At 40.0% G+C, this 25,989-nt stretch overlaps 1 protein-coding gene across 1 annotated transcript in view; it reads right to left on the reverse strand.

Annotated features, from left to right (window-relative positions):
- Window positions 1-25,989, reverse strand: part of CNKSR2 (connector enhancer of kinase suppressor of Ras 2) — a 203,610-nt gene that overhangs the window by 88,560 nt on the left and 89,061 nt on the right. Inside the window, exons 7-8 of the mRNA XM_084841747.1 lie at window positions 25,521-25,580; window positions 19,515-19,583 (exon numbers count right to left, since the gene is read on the reverse strand). Of these exons, the coding sequence (XP_084697873.1) occupies window positions 19,515-19,583; window positions 25,521-25,580 (129 nt within the window). The remainder of the gene's footprint in view (window positions 1-19,514; window positions 19,584-25,520; window positions 25,581-25,989) is intronic.

Raw genomic sequence — 25,989 nt, forward strand, 5'->3', positions numbered from 1 at the left:
TTGTCCCCTACAATCCACACAAGAAAAATGGAAATTGCTGCGATGGCGTACTATCAGCACCAGTGGTGGAGGTTCCATGACTCACAGCGCAATCCTATAATGTCTACTCAGACATTAAGTCTCACTGAATTCAATGGGGCTTACTCCTAGGAAAGTGGATATAGGAGTGCAGCCTACATTTGCTATGCTGGTCTGAGGATGCTCCAGTCATAAGTAAGATACTTGTTTTTTCAAAGGGAGGCTTCTTACACTTCTGGTTTAATGCTAAAATACTACAGATGATACACAGAGAATAGGTACAACACATCTGGAAAGGCTTATTGAATTAATCTTAATGTATGTGACCAAACCCTTCACTTTAAAAAAGAAAACAAACAAAAAGCTTTAAATTGTCGGCACTACCAAATGCACATGTGCAGTGCTGGCTGTTACTTTTCATTTTGCCTCAAGACATCATCCTAGTGAAAAGTGAGGATCTCATTAATCATTATGCTAAATACAGGGAGGGACCCATTATAGAGAATGCATCTGTTCTGGTTCCTCATCCTCCAAAGCCCTGATGGCAGCTCACTCATGACGGGTAAGCAATGCTCATATATTTACAACTGCATGAACATTTGAAATCAAAACAAATAGCTTGTTTAACTTGTTTGCTATACCAAGAGCAATTCTGGAGGTGAAGCAGACAAGGCAGTGAATGTGCCCTCCCTTCTTTCTTTCCAATTGCCTTTGTGTACCTATCACAACACAAATGAAATAACTTCCTTACGCCCACAATCAACTGCCAGGAACATTGGGGGGGGGGGGGAGAAGGGTGGATGGAAATTCAAAATGGTATGGTTGAAATCAATGCAATAATTACTATGGCCAGGGTGAGGATCGCTGGAAAGTTACTGGAATGTGTGTTCTTGTACTTGCTCTGAAAAGCATTATCACAGAACATATTTATCTTTTTTGTTGTTTGGCAAATTACATAGCAACAGAATGTGAAGCTAACTCTTTGAACCTTTGTGCAATCCATACAAGCAAGGTAATCAAATGAGAACAAGACAGGACTAGTTTTAAATACTATACTAAAATAATGGAAAAACACACCTACATCCTAAAGTAAATTCTATATAAAATTCTTTATCTGAAATGAATTTATTGTAGTTATATAGTAGGCAGAACACTAACAACTTTAACCTAAACAGGCAGAGTGTTGCAATAATAAATTGAGAACAATGTCCCAACTTAAAACTGCATCTCCATCTCAGATAATTCTTCAAAATTTTTCTTACTTATATGAATTACTATAGATCTGTATTAGTTTTCTTCCAGAATCATTTAACTAAAACTATGATATTTATGTTACTTTTAGAGTTATGCAGGGGATTTAAGCAGGCTGCAGGAAGCCTGTATTAAAAATAAACTATTCAAAATTCTGCAACAATATAACTGAAATTCTGGGTCAAGAAGGATATATACGAATTATACGAATTTAGCAAGTATTTGCTTATTTGCATACTGCATTGTACTTATGCTAGTCACGGTGTTGGGGCAAATAACTATCTGGGGCCGTGGAACCCTGTTCCAGATTATAGGAAATCCTTCTCAGTTCTTTTCTGGATTCTGAGATTTCACTAAGCATTACCAACATGCTTTCAAACCTATCTTTGCAGCCTTAAGAACTAGAAATTTGGTTGTTTTCAAATTGAAGTGGATATTTCAGGTTGCTGAAAAATGCAGTAAGTACACATTATTGTATTTGTATAGTGTAAGGTTGCTTTGTGATATACATACAGTTCCTGAAAGTTTCTTTACATATAGTCTCAAGGTTGGCTCTACAGAAGCACAGTACTGCGTGCTCGCTTTAGTGCAGCTCCTCTTTTGAAAAAATAAGGTGACAGAACAACATGCAAAGAGGTTGATTTGTAAATATGCCTGCTGCCCATAAGTATATTTTAAAGTGAAGCAAATATTATATTGCACTTTGAATACTGTACCTAGAGAATGTGACCCAAAGTCTGGCAAATGTATTGGCTTCCCATTCTCTTCCATGAAATAAACACTCTGTGCACTCAGTGATTTTTTAAATATATATATATATTTGAAGTACATTCCTTTGCACATGCTGTGTTCTTGGCTTTCACTCATAACTTTCTGGTTTCTATTGCAACGCTCTACAATGGAATTCTGCCCATTAAGTATTTGAAGTGCTTCTTTATAAAGAAAAAAAAGCTAAGACCTGTTCTCTCATGCTTTTCCTGGCTAATTTATTCCCTTTGGGCTCAGTATCTCACTTTAGGGTTTTATTTTTCCTTTGCTTTCTGTTCTCCATGACTCCAAAGTGTCTTATCTTTTTGGAAGATTCCATCTATAAATATTTTATTTGGATGAAGTCCTATTGATTTCAGTGGGATTTAATCTCCAAGTAAGTGTTTGGGAAGGAATTATCTATATTTCAATGACCTCATATATTTCCTGGTTGGTTGTTATTAATATGGAATATAGCAAAAAAAAAAAACACCCAAAAAACAAAACCATGCAAGCACACCTCAGTGAGTATGTTGGAGCTGCTAGAGATTATTAATGGAGTACTAATGGAGTTTAACCACTTTCTGTTTTGTTTTTTAAAAAGTTGTCCATGGACAACTGTTATGACTTGCAAAATGTACAGTTTTGAAAATCCTAACATTCAGTTGTCTCCAGTCTTTTGACTTAAAACCAGAACAAGGGGAGCAAGGCATCTAGCAATCTGCAAATGATTGAAATAGTAGCAGCATTGCTGAATATCTTGAGCATAAGTAGCTGCCTTCTACCAGGTCAGACTATTTGTCGATCTAGCTTAGTACTACCTCCTTTCCAGGGTCTCAGGGAGTGTTTCCCATTAGATTCTACTGTTCCATTTGAATGGAGTTGTTGAGTTGTTGGGATTGAACCTGGGATGTTTGGCATGCAAAGATGTGTTCAACCACCAGCCTATGGCTCCTATCTAACTCCACTGAGCCCTAAGCTAATCATCCACCTCAGAGACAGCAGCAGTGAAGTCATCATAACACAGGAACCATATATCAATGCAGTACGAAAATCAGAAACTAGACCCAATTTTTGCAGCGGACCACTGAGAGCTTCTTCTAGCATTCCAAGATTGTTCTCTAGCTCCCAATACATAGGTTATGGGACAAATCAGACATGGAGAAATGACTGTTTAGCAGCCTAGGGGCTGCCTCTAAGAAAACGGATGCTTTGTCCAAGTCCTGGAGTTTGGCCAGAAATCAAGGTTCCCCCTAAATTATGTAGCCTAGAGATATTTAAATCTCTTCTGGAAACCAGCAGTGGCTGGTACAGCAGTCTTTCTACTAGAGATGTTGAAGAAATCTGCAATGGATTCAATTTCAGATTTCTATTAATTTGATCTGTGGATTCCTCAGCTGACTGGCTTTTTCTCAGTCACACAGATTCCATGGACTGGTTTTTTACTTTGGGGGGAGATTTGCACTAGTTCCCATTAGCGCTAGTGTGCATTAGCACAAGTGCGTATTAGTGCTAATGTGCACTTGCACAAATGCACTAATCCGTATTAGTTAATGCACATTAACTAACTGGCACATTTGCGCTAATGTGCACTTGTGCTAATGCCAATATAGTTCTAATGCGAATTAGTGCAAGTAAAATGAAATTTTGGTTAAAAAAAAATTGATTCTGTCAATGAGCAGCTGATGGAATGAAAGACTCCTGACAATCTGTGAAACATGGATTGAATGGATTTAACAAAATCCGTACATCCCTACTTTCTACATAAGGTCCAAGAACTTCTGCAATGCCTCAGTACTCCAGAGGTTTTTCAGATTCCCTTGCTGGACCTCCTCCTTCTCTGCTCCTGACACTGTGCCTCCTCACTGACTGCTCACAACAGTTCAAGAATGTGACAGAATCTTAAGAGTTATTTTTTTTAAATGACGTGAATTACAGTGAACTAGGTTTTCTCTGAAGCCATTCAAATCCCCTATTTCACAATATTAATGTAACAGTGACCGTGACAGATACGTGGTAGATCTTGTGACTGAAGATAATTAATTTGGTTTTTTAGATAGCGTTTTTCATAAGAATTATTACAAGAAGTTATTTCTAAAAAGATATATTAAGCACATTTTTGATAGACATGTCATCATAAATATCTAAGAAAAAATCTAGAATGGAGCACAGAGTTGCTGATGTCATTATTTGTTTTATTTTTGCTTAGCATAATATTTACTTCTGTCAAATGCTTTCATTCAGTCTTGAGTTATAAACATATTATTTCTTAGCCAAAATAGAACATGCTCTATTTATTCTATACATGATTATGATGGACAGCTGGTTATACTGGAGCTATAATACTTGGTAGCTATTTGCAAGGGAAATATAATGTTGAAGCTATTACATTTTACATAAATAATGAATTCATATCAATACATTACCTACTATAAGAATGAACAATTCTGTATTCATGCTTTTTTAAGAATTAAAATTTTAATGCATGGCACAAAACACAGCATATTAGATGTCTCTGGAGCTGCTAAATAACAGAAGCAAAGAAATAATAGTGCAATCCTGTACATATCTACTCTAAATAAGCCCCACTGAATTCAATGGTACTTACTCCCATGTAAATGTGTATAGGGTTACAACCTAAGGCAAGGCAATTATAAGACGCAACTGGGGCAATTTATTGTCTTAAGGTCTGGTCAACTATTTATCATAACGTAAAAATGATCAAAACCAAGACTTTTTCCATTGGCTTTAGAACTTTAAAAAACAGTATAATTACCATTAATTTTTCTTCATCCTTTGAGAGAAAACCCACAAAAGGACTGCTAGATTATGTAAATTGAAGCAACGGGGATATGTATTAATCATAAAGCCCTGAAGTCTTCATATGACTAAGGCTCTCACTTTAAAAGTTTCATCAAAACGATTCGATTTTAAAAATTAAAAGGAGTACTCAAAACTTAGCTAATTTACAACATTAAAAGGCAATTTTGTGAATATACTCTAATAGCAAAAGGTCCTCTGCTGGAAGCTTTACTGACCCAAATGTTTGACTCTGTCAAGTAGTACGTGGGTGTTACCTCTGACTCAGGATGCATTACTCACGTTACAGTTGATAAGAGGCAGAGCCTGGAATGATAGAGACACAGAAGTTTAGGGTGAAGAGAGCCACAGATTCCATCCTCCTCTTAGGCATGATTGTGAAAAATGCTTGGAGTAGGAAGAGCCTTATATATGAATCATAATTTAAACTGATCAGCAACTTAATTCTAAAACTATTAGCTATTTAATAATCATAAAATGTTTTTTCCAGCTACATAGCCCATTATAGTTATGCACTTAACATTCCAATCCTAAATTTCTTTACTTGGAAGCCCTATCAATGGCTTTTTACTTTCAAGTCATTATGCTTCAGATCAGTCCATGTCCTCAAATCACCTGTTAGGAATTTCCATAAAAGCAGAGAGAATCACTCTGGAACAGATACTCCACTTGAGGAGGGCCTAATGAAAGGGAATCTGTAGAGCTGCAACATGTTTTTAAAATCCCTATTTTAAAAGTGTTATGGCTATAATCCAGAGAACAATGATCCAGATCCAAACAACCTCAGAATTAGTTCCATGAGCCCAAAGCTGCTTAAGACATATGGCTAGGTTTTTAAAAATAAAAAATGGCAAACTGATAGTTAAATGGTCTGGAAATTCAAAAACCTGTTTATGATACCAAGTGTATTCAACTGTTCAAGAAAGAAGTAAAAATTCCACTGGGTGAATGCAAGTCTCTTTGGGATCCTAAGCAGCTCTTTTGGTTCTAGCCTATGCTAGGTGCCTTTCAATAGCTTGTGCATATTCAGAAGGACTTATACCTTTTGGCAGGAGTGGGAAACATGTGGCCCTCAAGATGTTGTTAGACTGCAACTCCCATCAATCCTAGCCAACATAGTCAATGGTAAGGGATGATGAGAGTTGCTTGCCTGGTCGGGGGGAGGGGCATTGCAGGTGGGTGGGGTGAGCAGACATTACGGGCCGCCATTGGTGGAAACCCATGGCACCACTGGGAAAGGGAGGGGCCGGAGGGGCCTTTTACGCTCTGCACCTTACTCAACAGCCTCTCGTTCCCTCCCACCCTCCCTTAAGCAGTGTGGGTGCCAACTGGTTGCCCTTTTGGGGGCCACGTAGGAATTTTTGGCTCACAGTCTGATTGGCCTGGGCTGTATGACTTTTTGCCTACTTCACACTGTTAATGGGGTTGGGCATGTCCTTTAGGTACATTTGGTCTACTTCTTGTTCAGTCTAGGTCACATTACAGATAGTGGCTAGGACGGGCAAAGGAGAATGAGCTTAGGGATGGTGAACATTCAGAGGCACCTTATGGTGGCAGGTGACACCTGAGGCCTCCCGAATGGGTTTTGTGGCTAGGTGTGTGTGGGGGTAAGGGTTGCCTGGGAGACCGACTCATCTCACTCATCCAGGAGCTGTGCGGCCCCGGGAGGGGGTGGCAGGGGAAGGTCTACCTCCCCCATGAGGGGCAGATCGGAGGGGCGGCGATGCTGTCACATCACCCCTCAGGCTGGGTATGTTTTCGCCCATAAAAGTGCCAGCTAGCCACTGGTACAGTCAGTGCCCGTCCTAGGTTTTCCCCTTTGCAGATACTTCAATAAATGTGGCCCCATTTTTAATCCAAGCACTTGCATTTGTCTCTTTATTACCCCATCTCCGCTCGCAACTGGAGGGCCACACTTTTCCAGTCCCTACATTTTATTGGGGCAGGAAGAGAAAAATCTTATGCCATCATCACATTATGTTAATCCCTGTCCTCAACTGAGGAAGCATTTCAGCTCAAACTTCTACAGAAGGGTTATATTAATTCAGATTACAATTTCTCTTTGAAAGGTTGTGTTTTCTGATTTCTATTATATACTGAGAGATGGATCCAGACTATGTTAGCTGAACTTAGGTCCCACTGAAATCAATGGAACAAGCAAGTCATAATTTAACTTGATTTCCATTTATTTCGATGGGAACCAAGTTCAACTAACTTAGTCTGGATTCAACCCTGAATGTGGCAATAGGTTGAACTGTAATGTTTTAGTACTAGTCACTATGGAGTGTCTTGTATCTATTCAGAGAAGGGAGAATTGGATTCTTCACCACAAATCTTTCTTGTTACATATTGACCCCTATGCATCCCACACCCTGTCCTGAGAAAATCTGTGTTTCTGCTTGCTTGCTTGCAAGCAATGTTTCACTCACTCACTCACTCTTACACACAGATTTTTCAGCTGTTTTTGAAATGTCTTCTCCTACAGGGAGTTGATTCTTCCTTTTCTTTTTGCCTTAATAACTATGTGGATCTCAGAGAAAAGATACAGTCAATTTCTTTTTTTGACAGATGACTGAGTGATGTATTTGGTATTCTGTCTTTTATGCTATTTTTTACCTTCCAGCAGTGCTACCTACATTTAGAGAATCAAACTGGCTATTAAAATGGATGAGAGGAGGGGTAATCCCTTCCCATCCTCAAATTTACTGTGTGTGAATGTCTCCTGCTAGTTGGGTACTTGGATTAATAATTGGATCAATAAAGAGAATTACCATTCTTAGGACTTCTTATCACTTCTGAGACATCATCTTAAAGTTTAAGACTTAAACTATCAGCAAAGAAAAAAAATAGTTGAAGCTTAGAACATGTAATGAGAGGAAATATTGGTCGAGAAATAACAGCCTTCCCAACCTGGTGCTTCCAGATGCTTTGGACTACAACTCCCAGCACTGCTGACCATTGACCATGCTGGATGGGGCTGATGGGAGTTGAAGTCGAATACATCTGGAGGGCACTAGGTTGGGGAAGGCTGAGATGTAATAACAGGTCTCTCAGTAAACTATGGTTACTGGAACTTGGCAGAAATGACAGGATGACTCTGTTCTGCTTAGCACAGAATGAGTTTTAACTGAACTGGGACAAATTACTGCTAGCACTGTCACACTTTAAACTACTTTACAGGACCAAGCTTTAAATCTAAGCTGAGCTCAAGAATTTGTTCCATGCAAGAAAACCTTTCATGGAAATTCTTTCAAGCAACAAAATTACTGAAGAACTGGACTACAAAAAAGCTGTTTTAGTGGGAGTGGGAAACATCAAGCATTTGTATCAGCATGGACAAAACAAGAAGAGCTAAAACAGTAGTGGAAAGGGACTCTAAACTGACAATAAATAAATTGATAATTCCATATGTACTGCCTTTAACTCTTCAGTTAGTCTGTGGACCTCATCAGAAACCTTTAACATTTGTTCATACTCTTTGTTATATGATTTCATATAGAAATGGAAATACCTACAAACACACTCCCACACATTCCTTCATCAACTTCCACTAGCTTGTGAGCTGTGTCAAGCAATTCCAAGAAGCTGCTGCGAATGGTGCATGAATGGATTCATATTTTCATTCTTCATTCTCTAGTAAAACAGAATCAACTTTACTGCTCCACGTGTTGACTAAGCAGGACCTGCCTACAGGAGAAGCATTACAACTTCCTGGAGCTCTATGCTGAGCTCTGTTCTGCAACTATTACAGGGATTTCATGCTACCATATTTCTCCACTAGAAAATTTCCTTTTAAAAAATGTTCTTCTCTTTCATTAGAAATGTGACCTATTGCTGATGTCAACTGTGGAATGGGTTTGATGCTAGTCCAAAAGCAAGTTGAGGCAGTTTTAAATAGCGCTATAGGATAGTCACAGAAGGTGAACATTAAGAGCATTAAACAATTCACTGGAACTGTGACAGAGAATGCCGCAGAATAAAAGCGCTTTTAGAGGGGATTACCAAGGAATACAGTTACTCTATTTTTGAGAATTCTTCCAAAGCGTTTACATCACTTTCATTCTGACAAGGTGCCAATTGTGAGCCTTGGAGAAGCAACCTTATGTTTACAACACAAACCAAAGAATTCCTAAGCAGGAACCTTATCTTCTCTGTCACTAAAGTTACATAAAGGAACTGCTGCTGATTTCTTAAACATTTCCAATTCTCTGTGGTAGTGGGAACTGAAGGACTGGATAACCAAACATCAACAGGAGTGTGTCTTCAAAAAATTCTTAGGGCAAACGTCAAGGTTTGATGTTTGGATAGCTCTTTCTGACTTCATTGTTTAGGTAGATTACAGCTCTATGATGGTTTGTTCTAGAATAATATCCTATCTATGCATGAGGTAGCTGGTGAACTGGATGTGCAACTTCAGGAAAAATGACTGCTGTCACCAGGACTAATGCAATGACATGGTATAAATTACATCTGGAATAATTTGATTAATGCCAGTTCATCAAATAACAATCAGTTGGAAAATTCAGTCTAATATTGGATTTTATCAATCACTCAGATGTTTTATTTGGTTAAACAAAAGAGTGATGGGTTAAAAATTCAGCAGACAATGTGAATTGTGTTTTATTAATTAAATGGGGTGAGGGGAAGTATTTCAATAAATGTAACTTGTAGACTGAAGTCCACTGAGTTCAGCACACTGAAGATGATGATTGTTTCCTCATATTGTTCTCCTTTCCTTGAAGATTGCATTGTTTCACATTAAATTGATTGCTGAATTAAATATAGCATGATTACGGCAGAGCCAATGATATCTATATGATTGCAGAAACATAAAACTAATGTTATTGATTTATATACTTTGAAGTATACAAGCATGGACCATCATTAATTCATAAACAGTATGCAGAAAGACTACCTACAACAGATTGGCATACTATTGCTGTATTGAACCTCAATTATACACAATTACCGGAAGATCTTAGTCATGTGTTACATGGAAATTATTTTTAATTGTTCAGAAATAACATTTCCTAGTCATTTCCTAGTTAATGTCTGCAAAATCTTCCAATTCATTCACCTGCATTTCTGAAGTTGCAAGAAAAATTCATATATGTTCTTTGATCACTGCATGCTAACAAAAACCAGCCAGTCAGTCCATTGATTTATCTATCTCTTTCAGAAAAGAGAACTAAAGTATAGACATTAGTCTTCTGTAAAGTACAGTCTGTGATCTCTCTAATAACTCAGGAGTTTTGCGTTCATTATTGCACCAAACTTCTGATACTTTGTGATCAGGTTATTTTTCTGGATTAAAATTCATTCTTACTCAAAATATGTATCAGCCTTCCCCGACCTGGTGCCCTCCAGATGTGTTGGACTGCAGTCAATGACCATGTTGGCTGGGAATTATGGGTGTTGTACTACACCACATCTAGAGGGCGTGAGGTTGGGGAAAGCTGACATACCTATTATCAGCTCCCAGAGAAGTGGGCCAACATCCCCTTTAAAACTGAGGACAGTCTTGTTAATACTATTTCCCAGCATCCCACATCTCTGGGCAGCCAGGGATACAATTATGCTTTCATGTCAACTATAATGCTCTGGATTCTCCTGTCTATCAGCTATAGTGCAGAATGCATCTGGAAATCTCGCTGTATGACAGTTATTATTTCTATGTCATAAAAATGGATGGCTGAGGCAGTGGCTCACCTAGAGATACTCAGCAAGTGCATGATTGAACTTGAACTGAAATTTACAGCTGAAAGTTTGCACTCTCAATCACAATGCTACACCGTATCTAATAAAATCAGCATATATAAACTGATGCAATGTATGCAATATATGATAAAATGTATGCAATGTGTCTGTGTGCCATTCTGAAAACTTGCAAGCAGCTCTATATACCAAATGATCTTACATTCTAGTGAAAAACTGACATTTGATCTAAACCTTAGCATTTGAATAAAAACTGGTATTCTATCACTCCCCTGATAGAAAAAGCAGGAAAACAGAAATAATTTACTGAGGATAAATTCGGTATTATAAGCAAAAACACTGGCTCAGGAGTCTTAAGATCTGGTTTAAATGCCTGTGCTAATGTATCTTGAACTGATGCCACTGCCAGGGACTCTACACTAGTGGACCGACAGCAATATGACAGCAGAATGTAACACCGGCATATCCCTGTTGCCAGCATAACTTTACTGGCACAGGGGCTGTGTAGACAATGTGCCAGGGGAGAAGTGGGCTGAATCCAAATCCCAAGCTCTCTCAGACTCTGCTCCTGGCCCGTGTTAAAGTAACACTACTTTGGAAATAGTGCTGGTGTCAATCCAAGACACTCCCACTGAACATAAGGGAGAGTCGAAATACACTCCCCCGCCCCCGACACACAATTCCTCCTGGTTTGCCCACACCATCTCAATGGAGTATAGGGTTCCACCTAACTCTGTACCCAATCACAGCATTTCCACACCAGTATATAACCCCCAAACAAGCAGCTTATAAAATGGCAGGGCACTTGGCATCATGTCTACTTTTTTGTCACACAGAGCACACAAGAAGGAGCTTCAGTGATGGGAAATATGGTGAACAGAGACTTATTTGTTTGTTTGTTTATTTAACATATCCTTATTTAAATTTTATGTAATAAAATTTATTTATTTATTACATTTCCAATAGCCAAAACTCTCTTCATATGAACAGCCTAGCCTCAGAACAAATACAAAGAATAGATTGTTAACACCACTCTTTTCAGAAGCTTTTCAGGTACTCTGCCTCAGAAGTCCCAATCCCAAACACCAAACAGCAATTTCTGCTCCACTACCCCATACAGGTATGAAAAGGATGGAAGGAAACCATGTTTCAGAGTATAACTGCAGCAAAAGCTCCCCCCCCCCAATATAATTATTGTTAGCTATTTTATTTAAATTGTGTCAGTCCTTCCCCCTCATTAGCTAGTAGCAATGCTGCTCACAGAGGAGACAAAAAGTATGCATTATGCAGAAATCATAGGCTGGTCACCATCAACTCCCAAAATGTAGGTAAGCTCAGAGTTGGTGAATGCATTGCCAGGCATTCCATTCCAATCATTGCTGTGGCTGCTAAACACTCACAAACCTTTTGCCTTGCAGGAGCAGAGCCTGGACACATAGAGCAGAACAAGCAGTAAAACGTACACACAGATTTACACTGCAACTCTGTTTAGCCGATGACTAAATATTATCTCAGTAACTACATTTATCCCTCAATGGGAAGAGAGCAAGGAAGAAGTACCAGAGTGGCAGGACTCCCTCTTAATCATGCTCACCAACCTGTACTGTGCTTCCAGGTCTAGATATTATATGTACAGGTTCTGACTCATTATTTAGTCTTCATCTCTCCACAGGCAGTCTTCCAGCAGGTTTACATGGCAGGACGTTCCTCACTCCAGTACTATACAGACTACAAATGAGATCTATAGTATAAGCTGCACCAGTTACCACTGTTCTTCTGTGGAGTTGCCAACCTTCTTGTTCTAGTTGGGCTTTGCACCACTGCCATTATGTGACTAGTGAAGCCACATCCAGTGTGGAGATGCAGCAATGGAGTAAATGATACCTGCTACTCTTTTCTTCTAGTGGACTTTAGATCCATGATACAACACATGCTTTGTATGCAAATGGTCCCATATTCAATCCCCAGCATTTCCACATAGGGCTGGAAAAGGGGCCTGTCTGAAATCCTGGACAGCCAGTGCCAGTCAGACAATACCAAGCTAGATGACATAAGGACATAAGAAGAGCCATGCTGGATTAGACCAAGAGTCCATATAGTCCACCATTCAGTGGTGAACCAGCTGCCCATGGGAGAACCACAAGCAGGACATGAGTGCAACCACACTCTCCTGCCCATGTTCCCCAGCAACTGGGATACATAGGCATACTGACTCTAATACTGGAGGTAGCATATAGCAGTCAGGACTAGAAGCCATTCATAACACAATGGTCTGACTCAGTATAAGCCAATTTCCTACATTCTTCCTAGTGGAAGACCACATCCACAAAAGCAGTGCTATTCCATAGGGCTAGGGCTCCTCATGGGGAATATGTCCAGAGCCCAGTCTCCATGGGGGATTTGCTGCAGATTGGGACTGCTTGGAGGTCCTTTGCAGCACATGACATTATGGCCAGTCCGCAGCCACCCCAGAGTTTCCCCGTGGGGAAGCTGCATTTTTGCAGAGTACTTTTACTCCGGGTTTTTTCTTTAATTCAACTCCCTGTGGTTCAGCTGCTTGGTGCCCATACCTTGACTTTAAATTAGGTATGACTGGGCATTCCTAGGGGCATTTGTCTCATCTGGCCATGACTTCAGTAACCTAGGTAAATAGAGTAACTAGCCTGCCTTCCCAACTCATCAAAGCACTCTTCTGTGCCTTCAGAATCGCACTGTATTTCCTTTTCACCAGTGGGAGTAACTAGCCTCCATTTCCCAGCCCATCTCCCTTGAGAGCCCCCTCTGATGCTTGTGTGACTTTGCTTCTCTGATGCTTGTGTGACTTCGCTGCTTCTCTGCATGGAAGGAAAGGACTGGCTGGAATTGCCTCCCTCTGCTAGCACTGCTGATGCTGCGGTCTCTGCTGGCTGCCTCCTCTCCTCCCTCTCCTACATTCTTTAGTTTTCACTGTATCATCATATGGATACAGTAAAATACCAGGGCTGCAGGCTCCCGCTCCTGGCCACCTCCTCTTGCTAGATAGCTAGTACTTGAAACAGCATGATTTTCTCAATGGGAAAAAGACACTACAGATTCTCAGTGGGGGGAATGCAGGCAACAGAGGCTGCAGACTGAGAATGGGTGAAGCAGCTAGATCAGTTTTTACTCCCTGGAAGTACGCAACTGGGGTTTCATGAACGGGCAACACAGGCTGCAGACTGTCAATGGGTGAAGTGGCTAGATCCCTATATTTACTCCCTGGAAAAGGAGAAAGGAGGTGGGAGTTCTAACTACCTGACTGTTTGCTGGAATGGGGTGAAATTGTGCTGGTGGAGTGCTCTCATGGGGAGCCTTCAGATGCTGTTGGGAAGACAGGGGGAGCCAGGACGTGGGTGGGGAAACAAGCCTCTCTCATTGGATGAGCAGCACCTGCCAGATGGATGACATTCAGTTCTGCACCCCACACCCAACCCGGAAGTATGTTCCTTTCAAGCGCTGTGTGACCCATGAAAACTGGACTTTAAAGGTATGGTACACACAGCTTTTCTTGCGTGTGTCCCTGATGGACCAAAGCCGATTCCATGAAAATCCATATAATACTCCAAGGTGCTTCTCATTCCGTTGTCGTGAAGATCCCACCCAGGTCCAGGGATGACAGTGCCTCATGATATATACTTCCGCTCTGCTGCTGTGGCTGAGTGATCAGAAAGCTGCTCTGTGGAGTGTGCAGGGTAGGTTTTAGTCCTACAAACTTCTCTGCCCCCGCTCTTTTGTCTGTGACATGAATGTTGCTTCCAGCCATGCAAAAATTTTGTCTTGACCAATTATTTCCCCTTAGTGGGGCTCAAACCTGCGCCTCCTCTTTCCCAGCCAGGTTTCCTAACTTGGCTCCTCCCATCTGCTCCCTGGCAAAATTTTCACTTCTCAAACATGCCTGGATTTTGTTGTTGTTCTTACTGAGTTTTCATTAAATATTGCATTGAAATAATGTTGAAAATGCAGGCAATCAAAAGGGAAAATAATACAAATTCACTAATGAAAAAGGGGAAAAGAAACTCACTGTTGTTCCCTTCTCCACTCCCTCCCCAACCCCAGCTTGATCCTTCCTTTCAGGAAGCTTATGTATTCCCTGAGTGAGACACCAGCTGCATGAGCCTTCTGCTTGACTGCTTGCTTTCCTTTCCTTTCCTTTCCTTTCCTTTCATTTCATTTCCTTTCCTTGTGTGTCCCTTGTGCTGTACAGTTAGAAAATTATTACTGTTATTAGCACTGAGTGATATGAGGAAATCAAACCAATACTGAGGGATGCCTGACACCTGTGCGATTCCATGCTCTTTCTGCCTGTGTCCCAGGGGCTGGCATGGCTGACGGTGCTGTGATATGTGGTGTGTTGCATCTTGCAACTGTGGGGACATTCCTGGTTGCTGTAGGAGGCATCACTGGCATGCCATTCCATGATTAATATTTCTCTGTGGAGTCACCATGGGGAAGTGGCTGCTGGTCTTGCTGCACTTTCTATTTTGGCAGTGCTGTTATTCTCACCTTTGTGCATAGGATCCCAGGCAAGCTATGCTGATGTTATATCAGTGTGAGCTGGCTACCAGAGTGGAGGGGACCAATGGAAGGGTGCAATACTATGCTTATTACTTGGGAGGAGGTCCCCTTGAATAAGTCCCCTTGAACCCTCTGGAACTTACTTTAGAGTAAAAATGGACAGAATTGCATTGTACCTCCTGGTTCACCAATATACTGTCCCCACTCATTTATTTGTATACTTTTTAAAATGCTTCCTGAAATATGAATTATAAATACATCAATGGCAGTATTAAACCTTTCAAAATACATTAACATGTATCATGCAAGGAAAAAATGCATTGCAGTTCTGCAAAACCTCAGGAGGTCGGTGTTCAGAGAGGCAAGAATAATTACAGCAAAATCAGAGTTTATTTACTCTGTTTTCATATTCCTAAATGAAGATTAGTGACTTACCTAAGCAGTTTATTACATGACTAACCTACTGTTCTTTACGTAGAACTTTAAAACAATTAAATTCCTATAATACTATCCAAATATGTTCTCCAACCATCCTGATGAACGGATGAAGGAGAAAAGTATGTCTATGTAGAACTAATTTAGATCTAGGGCCCACTGGGTTCAATGGGACTTACTCCCAGGTAAGTGTGTATAGCCCAACTTCTCTAAGGCCACAATCCTATGGCCACTAGTCAGTGGCTAGATGGCCATAGGATAGGTCGGTTCCCGGGAACTGACCTCAGAGCCCATGCTCCGAGGTCGGTTCCGAGAACTGACCTCCACCCCTTCCCACGCTGCCTCGTAGGCAGCACGGAATGGCCCTGCGCTCCGTGCTTGGAAGAGGAGTGCAGAGCCGTGAAAACGGGGTGTTCCTGGGGGCATGCCAGGGCAGGGAGGGTGGAAGTGCCATTCCAACACTTTCTAGGCATCATCTGGCGTCTGCACCCCTGCTCCGACTTCCCACAGCTAGACAGACAAAATCGGCTGTGTAGCCACGAATGCAAGGCAGCTGAATCACAGATGGGATGATCTGCTCTGCGCTTCTCCAGCCCTGCATTGGATAGGTGGTCACCCCCGACTTCAGAGGCAGCCGTCTATCCCGACAGGATTGCACCCTAAGTAGCCTTTCACATTCAGCCATGCCAGTTACTTCAAACTTTCCTGTTATGAATCTAAAATCCAGCTTTTGCTCAGCCCTCTCCATTTTGTCCATCATTATATAAGTAGAAACAATATTCCCACTTAAAGCATTACCAGTGCAAAGTACTTTAATATCATTCCTTTCTAATAATCCTTTCCTCGTACAGTAAAGAATGGAAATATCGAATATTTTATCTTATTAACACACCAAAAATAAAGTCGCTTAATTCAGAGCTTCTGGTTCCAATTAAAATACACATATGGGATTGAGTGATGGAACTTGTGAACAAACAATTTTGGCAAACAATTAATAATTAATTGGATTGGCAGTGTTAGAAGGTGTTAATTGGAACATATATTATCAAGCACTGTTGAGTTATCAACTTAGATTCTACTAGTGGAAGGTACTTCTGCAAGTATACTAGCGCTTTTCCAGCCCTTCCTTTCCGCTATCACTGTTTAACTCTTTCCCCGTATTGTATTCTTCTTTCCCCATACTATAGTCCTCATCCAAGTCATCCTCCTGTCATTCCCCTGCCCCAAAACTGCTATTAGCTTGCTCAAAAGAAGAAAAGAAAAAGAAACTACCTGTATAACAGACCTCTTGTGGATATCCTGTGTCACATATATTTTGGCTCTCCATTTACTTGCCCTTTCCCTTCATGTTTCTTCTGATGACCTTTCTGCTCTAGATTTGCTTCATAACCGTTTGTTTCTGATGGTCACAAACACCAAGTATGCCCTAGGAGCATAATTTTCATAGAGTTGAACCTTGGCTTGACTCAGACTCTAGACAGAAAAATGGTCAGAGAAAAGTTGAGCTGCCACCTACAGCTACAGCTCCCTTCTCTTTTCTCTTCCTCTCTTCTTTCCCAAGGGAAATTCATCTGCAATGAAGTGCTCTGGCATGACTGGGAGATTAGTTTTAAGAACTGTCTGTCAAGAGGGAGACCCTCCTCCTTAACAGAATCCAGGATAGTGGGGAGAACACTCAGCCCTCACTGGCACTTAGCTCATTGGCATTTGGGTCTCAGGCAATTAGATTTCTGGAGGTGAGACATTCAGAGAGGAGCTAATGATCAGGCATAAGCCCTGAGCCCAGTCACAGTGCTGTTTTGCCCTCGCAATTACCTTCATTGAAGAGTAATAGTACAAATATGAGTTTAATCAGTATGTTTCCTTTTTGGAAGACTGCTCTGTATGGCTTTGTTTCCTCCCTTCTTGGGTGTATAAATAAAGAAAATCCATTGAATGTTTAGATATATCCCTTGTGCACCTCCTGAATGGGGATTCCTCTCTCAAAGCCCATGATGCCTTTCTCTTGACCCTGCTTACTGAGTACAGATTCTTAGAGATTAAGGGTGCTCTTGACTCCACCAGGATAACATGGTAGCAATGGAACTACTTGGCTGAAAATCCTATTTTGCTCCAGCATTGGGCAGCCCTTCTATATATTGGGGTGGTACACATCACATCCTCCAATTAACAGCCTCTCTCTGGCACATGGGAATTTCTTTCCACAAGTGCTTTCTATCTACTTCTCTGCCTCTCACCCACGGTGGTGCCTTACTTCTCACACAGCAGCACAGCCTCCTTTCTCACTCACAGTGGAGTGGGTGGCAATCCCAGAATCATCTAATTCCTCTCCTAATTAAGGTTTTTGCATCACCTATTAATTTTTATATAGAGACATTGCTATCATGCTCTTCTAGGACCTATGCCAGGGATGGGTAACTTGTGGTCCATGAGCCACATTTGACCCTAACTGCCCCCCCTTATATTTTAAAAACCTAATTAAAAAAAAAAACTGTCTGTGGACACTACACAGCACCAAAACAATTAAATTTCACTTGGAAATAAACTAAATTTAATCACTGTAGCACTCTGTAGAGCTATGGAGCAGTTTGCCACTGAATTTGTCCCTTTGGGGGGTTGCCCCATGGACCTTGGCAAGGGTTCAGGGAGCAAACATGGCCCCTGGACCTCTGGAAGTTGCTTACCCCTGGTCTATGCACTATTCATCTAGATTGTGTAACAAAATCCTGCCACCCAGGCAAAGCAGGAAGGAAAACAAAATGCCCTGATCTCTCACCCTATGTTTCCAAATGAACAGCACCCATAGGTAACAAGTCCTACCCTGTTACTCAGTTTTATTATAGTGCACTTCAAGATTACAGACTATTACATCTGGGCAAAAGTGCTCTACTACACCAAGTTGCTCCTCCCCCCTCCCACATTAAATGGTCTTTTATCAATTATAGTGAGACACTGTTTGGTATGCAGGCCTTGTATTAAAAACTGATATCAAGTATGTAAACTGATACAATTCTGGGCTTTCCAAACAAAAAAAATCAGCTAATTTGGTTTTGCCAGGAATAAGTGATCCATAGCCCTACATGCTCAGGCTGGCTATGGAATATGTAGCTTTTTTGAGTGCACAGGTTTATTGCCCTTTCCCTGTGGAGAAGTACCTCAGGGCAATTAATTAGATTTGTGGGTCCTGCAACAAAGGTTACAATATACTCCATCCCCTAAGAGAAGTTGTCCCATTCAGGGCTCCAGCCAGCTGGAACATGAGCCTGGTAGTTGTGTTTAGGCTTTGGAGAAGGGGGTTGAGTGTCAGGAAGGAGAATGTTGAGATACATAGTGCTAGAGGGTTAAGATTCAGGGATGGCTGCCAACCCCAAACATCAGCATTTTAAAGCTTTATATTGGGGGTAGGGGAAAGGTAAAATGTGTCCTTTCTCTCCCCCCCCCCCGCCCCTGAAACATCCCTTCAGAAACATTCCTGAATTCAGGAAGAGGAGCTTTTTTAACCTCCTGGCATGCATCCCTGCCCCCCCCCCCCCCGCCCACATCTCTAATCCAGGACACTTATTATAAAATGTGAGGGGCTTAAAGACGCTAATTCCCTCTTGACACTTAAACACATCCTGGATGTTCACAGGATTATTTTGGGTTTTTCTAAAGAATATATATTTTAATTTTCAAATTTATATCCTTGTGTACCTAGACAGTCCCTTGAGTATAACCCCTACTTTATTTTGGGTTGTTCCATTTTCCTTCCAATCTGATATGTGTTCAACCACCTGAATTGCCTATTAGTATATATCATGAACTTGCAGGCTTATACACTTTCCCCCTTTATTCTATTTCTTTTTAAAATATATAAAAATAACAAAAATGAGTAATTTTTAAAAACTGTCATGCAAATGTTACAATTTTAAAAAAAACAATACATTTTTAACATGTTCTGCTAACACATTAATGCACCTTCATCTTCAAGTGATACAGAATGCAGTTATACATACCACAGTTTGGTGGTTAACTTGAATCACTTCATCTCCAGCATGGATTTTCTTACACCGATCTGCAGGTGACTGAATTTAAAATAAAATAGATGATAAAGAATACAATCCTTATTGGCTATCATCTCTCCTTTTGCAAGAGCAAGGTTGTTAAGCTATGTAAACTGTGTTGGTTCTATATTTATATTTTTGGGTAAGTAAGATATTTTTTATCATTTCTTTTTATGATCTTGAAATTTTAAAATATACAAAATATAACTGCTAGGCCATATCACAGCTTCTCATCTAACATTTACATCAGAGTGTCAATATAGGCAGATCTCTATATATATACCCAGAATACACAAACCACATAGGAAATTAGGAACATCTATCATACTGCATAGGAGCAGTGACTATTCAAAACAGCCATACAGAACATAATGTAAGTTCACTATTTTAACCATTCTCCTCCATGGCTTTAATTATTTCCAAAATTAAGCATCCTACTTCATGAGTAGAAATATAGTATGTCTCAATCTTAGGCATAGATTTAGGGTGCAATCCTATGCATGTTTAGACAGAAAAAATCCTACAATTCTCAGCATTCCCCAGCCAACCATGGCTGGCTAGGGAATGCTGGGAATTCTAGGACTTTTTACTGCCTAAACATGCATAGGATTGTGCCCTTAAATGGCAAACCTCTTTGACTGTTGCAATAAAATAGTGACTTCAACGACCTATGCTTGCTTGAAGCTTCAGGTGGTCATATGTCTAATAGTATCTCAATAAAGAACTGACCAATCCTAAAGTTAGGCTTCTACCACAGTGTACTACGTATACAATTTAAATCAGCAGAGGTTACAGGAATGTTTTGAGAAAGTTTATTTGAACCAATATAACAAGATTTCAGTCTGAACATTGAACCTACCCTAGCTTCTTCTGCCTCCATGTTTAAGACAGCCAGTGTGGTGTAGTGGCAAGAGTGTTGGACTAGGAGCTGGAAGATCCGGGTTCTAGTCCCCACTCAGCCATGGAAGCTCACTGGGTGACTTTGGGCCAGTCACACACTCTCAGCCCAACCCACCTCACAGGGTTGTTGTTGTGAGGATAAAATGGAGAGGAGGAGGAGAATGTAAGCCTCCTTGGGTTCCTTGCAAGAGGAAAAAAGGTGGGGTATAAATGCAATCAATCAATCAGCTATCCAAGTAAAAGATCTAAATAATAGTAGTATTTTTGTGCAAAAAAATATTTATTATTGTAAACAGCAACCATTAGGATGTGCAATGGAAAGAGATGAGAAACAAAGCCAGGTGGGCAGGAGGATCCCTTTTAAAATGGCACTGCTACTCTGTTTATCAAGACATCTTCAGGGGGAAAAAGATCTCAACTCCCAAAGAATCAGTGCACATGTCCCAGAAACTATGCAGCTGAATTCTGGGTCAGAAAATAACCTCTAACTCACTTCCTATGAGGATATTTGTCAAGACAGTGCTACACATACTTTATGTTTTCGAAAAAACCCCTTGGAGAAATACTTTCTACATGTGTGTGCAATTCCATGTTTTGTTTAGAGCACCGATTTTCAAGTTGTGTTCCAATGAATGCTGGGATTCTTGGGAGAAGATTGGTAATGGCCAGTAATGATGGAAACAGTGTCCCCACCAGATAGGTTTCATTTAAAAGATTAACAATGGGTTGGACTAAAAACCCATAATACCCCAGCAGGAAACGCAGCACTGATCCATTGATACTGCAATTCACGGGAAGCCTTCCCCAAGCTAAGCCTTTTGTGCAGCAGTGAATTGTGCAGTACTCCACCCTGTTACTGGTCACAGAGTCCCTTTTGCTCACTAGGGTGGAGGTGGGGCTCACAAACTCATCAACCACCCACAAAATCTCTAGAAGGTCATGATCACAAAATCCTGATGGGTTTGCGAGCCCAACACAGTGATGTTCATTCGTACAAGCTGCCCCAAAGCCAATACTGATCTTGCCTTCCATTGCACAGGGGAAGTGTTGATCACAACCTGGTACACTCTCTGTTCATGTCAGACACCATAAGCACCATTGCAATTGAAAAGTCACCCTAAAATATGTTCCTGAATCATCTACAAAACATGGGGATTCCACAGAAAACACAAAGAAGCCCTTTAGTATATAAATCAATGGTAAATAGTTCTCTGAATGTGGCAGAGTCTGAAAATCATAGATACAGAATATTCTACAACTTAAAAAACAAAACTTCTCTACAAGATATTCTCTATGGAGTGCACAAAATGCCCCAAGTTCTAAGCAATACATTTCAACCAAGTTCTAAGCAATAAATTTCAACCACTTTGAAGTAATCCCAAAATGTATTTGTTCTGAATATATATTCTTTTCTAGTCCAAGAACACAAAATTTCACCATAATGTCTTTCCATGGAAAACCCAGAACATCAAGAGGTCAATTCAAGTATGAACATTTGAAAGCATTTATTTCTACTCCTACTCCTAAGATAGTTTTCTAGCGGCTGGATGTCTAAAAACACAATGATAATACAAAACACTGAAGACACAACTGAGTAAAAGGCATATATGTATGGCTCACTGATTTCAGTAGAGGAGTTAGTTTGTGCTAACATCTTCACATTAAATTCAATGCTGCTTGAAAGGAGTGATGCTACCGAATTTCATAATCAGTCAGAATTAGTCAAAACCCATGCATTCATAATGCTTACCCTTGATATTGAGTGTGGATCATAAGACTCACTGTCTTATGAATTCATTATTAATTTCAGAATAGATTGTGAACTTTGGAGCATACACAGTCTGCATCTAAACTGTCATCTCTGTACATGCACTGAGTTGATTTAACCCTTTTATTTCAAGAGGAAATGTGATGATGTCACTTGGCAGCACCATCATCTTTCCTCCATATACTGACTAGAAATAGCAAGTAAACATTACATAGCAAGGTCTCGTGGAAACAACCGATCAGGAAGAGGTACATAATGTGATGATGCATGTAATTGCAACTACATGGAATTGCAAACTATCACTCCAAAGATTCATGCATTATGCAACTACAAACTACAGCTCCCAAGATGCAATCTGATATTATGCATTGACAAAAGTTTGTGTACACAGAACGAGATATCAGATTAAAGGGGAACTCTCATCCAAGATGACATAGATGAATTTGTTACTTTCTGAGGAAACATTACATTAATTTGGGGTAAGTTCAGCCATCACTACATAAAAGTGCTTAACTTTGGATGTCTTGTGCCCAAGTGCTTTATAGACTGCACTAATTCTTCAGATTCAAATTTATGTTTTTGTAATATTAAGGATACAGTCCAGAGAAAGTGAAACCGCAAACAGGTGAATTCTTATTTCTCAAAATGGTAGTGCTGTCATCCAGTTAAAGAAATCTTTATCAACTATTCGTGTGAGTTTTAGTCAATTAAATCTGAATAAATTTCCATATGAATTGTTCTAAATCAACAAGCACACTTTTTTGTTTTTAGATTATGCATGTGAGTATTACAACAGCGGTGAAGAAGCATTCCATGTTGTGCGAGAAAAAAGGAAGAATAATTCTCCTAAAATGGCACCGGCCACCTATAGTTTATGGAAATACTTTATTTTAAAATTATATTTATTATTTTTAAAATCTGATGCGTGATTAAAAAAGAGCCTCTTTTGAATTCACAACTGTTTTTAATCACTGAAGTATGTAGTTTATTAAGTGCTGCAGTATCACCACCACCCTAAAAGCTATAAAAATATGTTCCAGAAATGGGAAAAACTAAAGCAGTGTACACTTCTCATCTAAATTGTCAGCAATCTGTAAATTATTTCCTGAGATTAGCACCACTGCATTCAAGTTGTTTGAGGACTTGATATGATTACAACTGCTCTTAAAATCTAACAACATGTGATGGTTATAGCCCCTGACAGAAATCCTAATTTATATGTAGCAACTGAGAAATCTGTATGTGATAGAGAAAAGTGCCAAGGAATTATACAGGGCTGAGGAAGGTCATACAATAATCTAGACTACCTAACATGACTTTTGGTATTTCCTGTTTTTCTACAGAATGCTGCACTCAGACATTTTGGTATAAGTAACCCTGTTTTTGATTAAGCATGGGCATTTTAGGATTGCAATAATTTGTTTTTTCATAGCCATAAGCAGAATAACTTCATCTATTCCTGTTTGACTGCAACTTCTAGAATCTCAGAGCAGCCTTTACTAAATCCAAACATACATTTGTTTTCCCCAAACATAAACACACTAATTTCTCAGTGAATGTATTCAATATTTTTGAAATAGGGCAAGTTATATTATATATTAATGTTTCTTTAAAAAATTGGCTTGACTGAGAATATCATAATCCCTGCAGATCGAACACCACCAATAGCATCAATCTATGAAAATATATTTATCAAGATTTCTACAGATGTTTTATTAGCACTACATGGATTCTACTGAATGTGGAAGACTATTCCATTTAGCCATTTGTCACTTTGGCAGGAGAAATTGCTTCAGCAGAAAAACAAGCAAGGTGATAATGGTTCATGTGGTTCTCCTCCACACGCTCACACCTTGAGACCCACTTATGAACTCAATTAACTTTGCATGGACTTAGACCTATATGTGTGACCAGTCATGTAAGTCACATGGAGGGGCAGCTCTGAGGCAATTTTCAGTCACTGTGATGTGCCTTCCATCCCAACAGAAGCTTCAACCAAGTCTATTTTGACAAAGTTATTACTTTAGAAAAACAGGGTAAGGGTATGTGTGTGTGCATTTCTAGACAGACACACAAAGGAGTGTGCTATTGCCCTTCTCGGGTGCTCATTAGGGTTAAAAAATTTGCAACATTGGGAATATTGCACTGGCAGGCTCCTGACCTATGCACGTTCAGTAGAATGCCTGTAGGAAACACGCATGTGTACAGATACAGTCATTTTAATCATGGTAAACAATATGCAAACCATACTGTCAGTGAGTTGAAAGTTAATACTTGGAAGAGGGGCCATCTGCCTCCTAGTGGAGTATGGGAAGAAGAAACCCCTAGGATTGTTAAAAAATATATTTATTATATTTCTATACAGCCCAATGGTCAAAGCTCTCTAAAATGTTGTTAGTTACTGTATTTAGAGGTGCTTTGCCTCTGTTGTGTTATATCCAAAAATTAAACAGTGTGGGTTTCCCTCATAAGAAGATGGTGTCTGTCCTTTGTGGAAGCTAAAGAACACCTCTAAAATGTTAGTATCACACCAATGAGGTTCTGTCAGGGGCGAAACCTTCTGCATTCCCCGCCCCCGCTGCTCCACTATGAACTACAAGACAGACTAGTCCTTCTTAGGGTGCAATCCTATGCATGTTTAGACACAAAAAAGGTCCTCTAATTCCCAGTAATCCCCAGCCAGCAATGCTGGCTGGGGAACGCTGGGAGATATAGTACTTTTTCCAGCCTAAACATGTATAGGATTGCACCTTTAGGCACTCATTAGGGTACAATGAATGTGGATGGGTTGTGGCACTGTGGCATTACATGTATTTTTGGGTCACTCTAAGACAGATTCTAAGCAAAAAAAAAGGAAGGGGAAATTTATATCAATTACAAGAGACCTTAGATGAGACATTTACTTATCAGCTTTAAATACTATTTTATTTCCAGTAAAAAATTAAATCTGATAAGATAGGAAAGGGTTTTATTGTATCACAGAAAGCTCCCAGCACCGAATCTTAAACATATATCTTTAATTTGTAACAAAATATGACAGCAAGACACTTTTTCCTTCCTTCAACGAAGTCAGTAGTTTTTATGCATTACAAGAATAAACTGAAGCTTTCTCACCAGTTTGATACAAGTTCTTCCAAGCTCTTCTCCCCGCATGCAACCCCCCCTCCCCCAAAACATGCTCTTGATCTTTTGCAGTTAACACACACATATGCAAGCAAAGGGGGCAGCATAATCCAAAGTTAAGGTAAAAAACGTTCCAGACCTCAGCAAACTTGATTAACAATACTTACATTTTCTGTTGTTCCAGTAATTACATGGAGACCATCATATGTTGATTTAATGTACATACCCTAAGAAAAAGACATCATGGGAAAGAATTTGTAAAGTTTTTGCAAACTATTGCCATCCAATATACACTTCTCACCTATCTAAAATCTATCTGCTAACAATTGTTTGAGTGATACATGTCACTAGAATACCACTCTGAATAAAAGTGTTTCTATCAGAAGGAAACACTCAGGACTGATGAATAAAAGATGTAAACTGCTTTTAATTGTTGTGACAGCTACCTCCACATGCAATTCATCTGTGTGTGCAATGGCTCATCATCTGGATTAAGATTTGTGGCTACCCCAATCTACAGGGCAAGAACTGTAATGAACATTTCTTAGTGGAGCTATTTAAAGGGGCTTTCAAATGGCGGCAGTTTCATATGCACTGACCCAGAGTGTGGAATTATAAGATGGATATAACCGGAAA

The sequence above is a fragment of the Heloderma suspectum genome, chromosome 3 (genome assembly GCF_057233095.1).
Source record: "Heloderma suspectum isolate Gila_16-S chromosome 3, 16-S_ref, whole genome shotgun sequence".
In the NCBI taxonomy this organism is placed as follows: domain Eukaryota; kingdom Metazoa; phylum Chordata; class Lepidosauria; order Squamata; family Helodermatidae; genus Heloderma; species Heloderma suspectum.